Source organism: Carcharhinus amblyrhynchos, unplaced genomic scaffold (genome assembly GCF_965287045.1).
Source record: "Carcharhinus amblyrhynchos unplaced genomic scaffold, sCarAmb.v2.hapA chromosome_128, whole genome shotgun sequence".
In the NCBI taxonomy this organism is placed as follows: Eukaryota; Metazoa; Chordata; class Chondrichthyes; order Carcharhiniformes; family Carcharhinidae; genus Carcharhinus; species Carcharhinus amblyrhynchos.
The window spans coordinates 16,044-21,455 of NW_027649868.1; the positions used below are offsets into that span (position 1 = coordinate 16,044).

The 5,412-nt window shown below is 43.4% G+C and overlaps 1 protein-coding gene across 1 annotated transcript; it reads left to right on the forward strand.

The window, feature by feature from the left end:
* Positions 1–789: 789 nt before the first annotated feature.
* On the forward strand, positions 790–5,143 carry LOC145338649 (putative G-protein coupled receptor 139). Its single transcript, XM_080183037.1, has 2 exons — positions 790–886; positions 4,230–5,143. The coding sequence occupies exons 1-2, from the start codon at positions 790–792 to the stop codon at positions 5,141–5,143; spliced, it is 1,011 nt and encodes a 336-aa protein (XP_080039163.1).
* Positions 5,144–5,412: the final 269 nt, after the last annotated feature.

Below are 5,412 nucleotides of genomic sequence, written 5' to 3' on the forward strand. Positions count from 1 at the left end.
TGCTATAGAGGGAGCACAGCGAAGGTTTACCAGGCTGATTCCTCGGATGGCAGGTCTGTCATATGAAGAGAGATTAAGTCGGTTAGGGTTATAGTCGCTGGAGTTTAGAAGACTGAGAGGGGATCTCATGTAAGTTTACAAAATTGTAACAGGATTCGATAGGGTAGATGTTGAAAGAATTTTTTGGCTGGTGGGGGAGTCCAGAATTGGTGGTCATAGTTTGAGGATAAGGGGGTAAACCTTTTAGGACTGAGGTGAGGAGAGATTTCTTCATCTTGAGGATGGTGAATGTGTAGAATTCGCTATTACAGAAAGTATTTGAGGCCAAAACGTGTGATTTCAAGGAGAAATTAGATATAACTCTTGGGGCTAATGGCATCAAAGGATATGGGGGAAAGGGGGATCCCAATATTGAACTTAATAATCAGACATGATCATAATGAATGGTGGAGCAGGCTCAAAGATCCGAATAGCTTATTTCTGCTTCTGGTTTCTATGTTTCTACATTAAGAAAAGCATCTGTGAAAATTCCTCTCAAAATTACAGAATCCCTTCCCTTGTCTTCAGGGAATTTTCTAATTGGAAATTCTGCTGTGATTGTTCAGAGTTTTGTAGCATTAACTTGTAGCGTTGTTTGTTCACCGACTGGAAGTAAGTCCAGGCATCACGGGACCCTTTTCCTGACCTGCTTTGTCTCTCATTCCCATAAATAAGGGGATCCTCGTAAAACATACAAGACAGAAATTCTTCCAACAAATACCAAACCGGCCAGACTGAACAGAGGACAAAATGCCTCTTAGTTTTCTGATGAAGCTCAAAATCCTTCGGGCACTTTATGAGGTCGAAAAGATTTACTTCCCCATCCTGGCTGCAATTGGGGTCCCGGGTAAGTCACTTCCTATCTCCAGGGCAATCAAGAATCTTGGAATGACAAGATTGTGTTATGAGCATTGATCAATGTGAACTGAACTTACTTTCTTTCTTTCTTCCTCTCTTCTCTCTCTCCTTCTTTCTTTCTTTCTTTCTCTCTCTTTCTCGCCCTCACTCTTTCTCTTTCTCACTCTCACTTTTTTCTTTCTTTCTTTCTCTCTCTTTTCCCTTTTCTTTCTCTCTTTCTTTTTTCTTTTCTTTTCACAGTCACTTTCGGTCGTTCACTGTCTCACTCACGCTTTCTCTCTCTCCCTCTCTTTCTATTTTTCATTCATTCTTCCCTCTGCATGGTAGAGATTCTATGAATATGCATAGGAACACTCTTCAACAATGAACTGAAATTTGTCAAGTATCTGCAACGATGAAATGTGGTATTTTGTAATATTTTACATCTAACGTGGTGTTTTGTAGGTAGGGTAGGAAACATCGCAATTCGCAAAATAAGTCATACAAATTATAGAATCCCTTCACTGCAGCAGGAAGCCTTTGACCCATTGAGGATGCAACAACTCTCCAACAGAGCAAGTTACCCAGGCCCTATCACCTCTTGCGTTTACCCCAATGATTCCCCGAGTGTACAGATATTTGATCAGTAAGGGGCAATTTAGCATGGCCCATCCATCTAAACTGTACATCTTTCAACACATTAGCATTTCCCTCCCTCCCTCCTCCTCCGACCAAAAATAAGGCCACTGCGAGAAGGTGACAGTGAAGGTAAGAGTTTTATAAATGTTCTTAAGTAACTTAACTGGTGCTAGAAATGTTGGCCAACGGGATTAAGTGCTGCACTTGTGGGACGTGGGAGATCCGTGACATTTCCAACCCCTCGGACAACTACATCTGCAGAAAGTTGCAGCTCCTTATAGACCACATGGATGGGTTGACACAGCAGTTGGATGCACTTAGGAGCATGAAGGTGGCGGAAAGTGTCATAAATAGGAGCTTTACAAATGCCCAAGGTGTAGGCAGATAGATGGATGATCACTAGAAGGGGCAGGCAGTCAGTGTAGGAATCCCCTGTGATCATTCCCCTCTGCATACTTATAGGGACCTATCAGAGGATAACAGCAGCAGCAGCCAGAGCAGTGGCATCATGGCTACCTCCGTTGTTAAGCAGGGACAAGCGAGGGACTAGAGCAATAGCTACAGGGGGCTCTATAATTAGAGGTGCAGATAGCCGCTTCCGTGGATATGAAAGAGACCCCAGGATGATGTGTTTCCTCCCTGGTGCCAGGGCAGAAAGCATTCTGAAAGGAGAGGGTGAGCATAGAACATAGAACATTACAGCGCAGGACAGGCCCTTCGGCCCACGATGTTGCGCTGACCAGTTAAAAAGCAATGACCCTCTAACCTAAACCAAACCCTTTCCATCCATAAACCTATCCACGGATCTCTTAAACGCCCCCAAACTAGGCGTTTAAGCAGTCAGATGTCGTGATACAAATAGGTACTAACCACGTAGGTAGGAAGAGTGATAAGGTCCTACAGCATCAGTTTAGGGGATTAGGTTGAAAGTTAAAAAGCAGGATATCTAGTGTTTTTTATGTCAGGATTACTCCATGCGTCAAGTATCAGTGAGGCTAGAAATAGGAAGATAGCAAAACTCAATTCATGTCTAAACAGCTGGTGTTGGAGGAAGGGTTTCAGATATCTGGACCATTGGGGCAGGTGAGACCTGTACAAGAAGGACAAGTTGCATCTAAACTGGAAGGGCATAAATATTCTGTCCAGGAGGTTTCCTGGTGTCACACGGGAAGATTTAAATTAGTTTATCAGAGGGTGGCAACCAAAGCAAAAGTGAATTAACAGAAGGTTAGCCAGAGAGTAGGGCCAGTAAGACTCAGAGAAAGACCAAGCAGGACATGGTTGCTCATCAAAGAGGGTCTGGTGGGTTGAAGTGAATATGCTTCAATGCGAGAAGTGTAACAGGTTAGAGCTTGGATTAGTACTTGGAACTAAGATTTTTACAGAGACTTGGTTAAAGGACAGATAGGATTGGTAACTTAACATTCCAAGTTTTTGATAAGAGAGGGGATTAAGGGTTATGGGGAGAGGGCGGGAATGTGGAACTGAGCCACAACAGATCAGCCATGATCTTATTGATTGGCGGGGCAGGCTCGAAGGGCCAGATGGCCTACTCCTGCTCCTATTTCTGATGTTCTTATGTTCTAAGATACAGCTGTTTCAGGCAAGATAGGTGGGGATGTGAAAGAGGTGGAGGAATTGCACTACTGGTTAAGGAGAATATCACAGCTGTACTAGGGGAGGACACCTCGGAGGGCTCATACAATATGGGTAGAGCTCAGGAATAGGACGGCTGCAGTCACAATGTTTGCTTTTGTCCACCCAACAGCCAGTGGGAGATAGAGGAACAGATATGTAGGCAGATTTTGGCAAGGTGTTGCTGTTTTGGGAGATTTTAACTTCCCCTATATTGACTGGGACTCAGTTAGACCTAGGGGAATGAATGGGGTAGAATTTGTATGGAGCATCTAGGGCTTCTTGAAACAGTATGTAGACAGTTCAACTAGGGAAGGGGCCTGGTATTGGGGGATAAGCCCGGCCAGGTGGTCGATGTTTCAGTTGTTCAACAGTGACCACAGTTCAGTAAGCTTGAAGGTACTGATGGATAAAGACGTGTAGTCCTCAAGTGAAGGTGCTAAATTGGGTGAAGGCTAATTACAACAATATTAGGCAAGAATGTAGATTGGGGGCAGACGTTTGAGGACAAGTCAACACGTGGGAGGCTTTCAAGTATAAGCTAATAGGGATTCAGGACTGGAACATTCCTGTGAGGATGAAGAATAATTATCGCACTTTTTGGGAACCTTGAATAATGAGAGATATCGTGAGCCTAGTCAACGAGAAAAAGGAAGCATTTGTCAAGGGTAGGAGGTTGGGAACACACAAAGTATGCAATACAAGGAATGTACAAAGAAACTTAATCAAGGAGTAAGGAGATCATGAAAAATCATTGGCCTCAGGATTAAGGAAAGCCCCAATGTTCTTATACATATAAAGAGCAAGCGGGTAGCCAGGGAGGGGGTTGGCCCACTCAAGGGCAGGGGAGGGAATTATGTGTGAAGCCAGAGGAAATGGGATAAGTATTAAATGAGTACTTTTGCATCAGTATTCACCAAAGAAGGACATAATCGATGATGAGTCTTGGAAAGGGTGTGTGGGTGGTTTGAGTCATTTCGAGATCAAAAAGGAAGCATTGGGGTTTCTGAGAAACATTAAGGTGGACAAGTTCCCAGAGCCTCATGGTGAATAATTCTACCCTCTCCTTGTGCCTACAGTTAACATTGTGACGATCGTGATCATGTGTCGGGGCAAGTGTGGCCTCTCGAAATGTGTAACCAGCTACCTGGTTGCAATGGCCGTGATGGATCTAATGGTTGTTATCATCGACTTGATACTAAGGCAGATTCCTATTGTCTATCGGGAACATTCAACTTTTCTGTACTATGTCAGATTTTGCAATTTCCACGCTGTCCTGCTTTATGCCGTCACGGATTGTTCTGTCTGGTTCACTGTCACTTTCACCTTTGATCGATTTGTAGCTATCTGCTCTCAAAAACTGAAGGCTAAGTACTGTACTACAAAGACGGCCTCTGTGGTCCTTGGGACAGTGACTGCACTGAGTTGTTTGAAGAACATTTTCTGGTATTTTATGTATACAGGTGAATATTCACTTTCCAACAGTCCATGGTTTTGCCATGTGAAACTCGCCGTACTCCGTTCATTGACGTGGTCCATCATTGAATTGATGCATTATATCTTAACTCCTTTTATTCCATTTGTTTTGGTCCTACTGTTCAATGCATTGACCGTGAGAAATATTATTGTGGCCAACAGAGCCCGCAGGAGACTCCAGAGTCAGAGCAGTTCAGAGAATCCCAGTGACCCAGAGGTGAGGAGTAGAAGGAAATCCATGATTTTGCTGTTTATTATATCAGGGAATTTCATACTTCTGTGGGTGGTCTTTATGCTGTGCTCTGTATTGAAACGATTTGATTACTTGGGTTATCCAGTTCCTCTCCCAACATTTGTTCGGGAAATAGGCTTCATGCTTCAGCTCTTGAGCTGCTGTACAAACACTTTTATTTATGCCATCACCCAGAGGAAATTCAGAGAGGAGCTGAGAAATGGAGTAAAATATCCTCTCACAATGATGGGCAAATTATTTCAGAAGAAGGCCTCAACAATTTAGCAATGCATTTTCCATTGTATAGTCTGTAGAATTCATGACTTTTTTTCTTCATTTTGGGTAGATAGGTTTTTGGTAGGCAAGGGAATTAAGGGTTATGGGGAGAAAGCGGGAAAGTGGAACTGAGCCACTTCAGATCAGCCATGATCTTATTGAATGGCGGGGCAGGCTCGAGGGGCTGGATGGCCTACTCCTGCTTCTACTTCTTATGTTCTTATGTTTATGTTCTTATGTTCATTTGGAGACAAGCATCTTCCTACATTGAAAATATA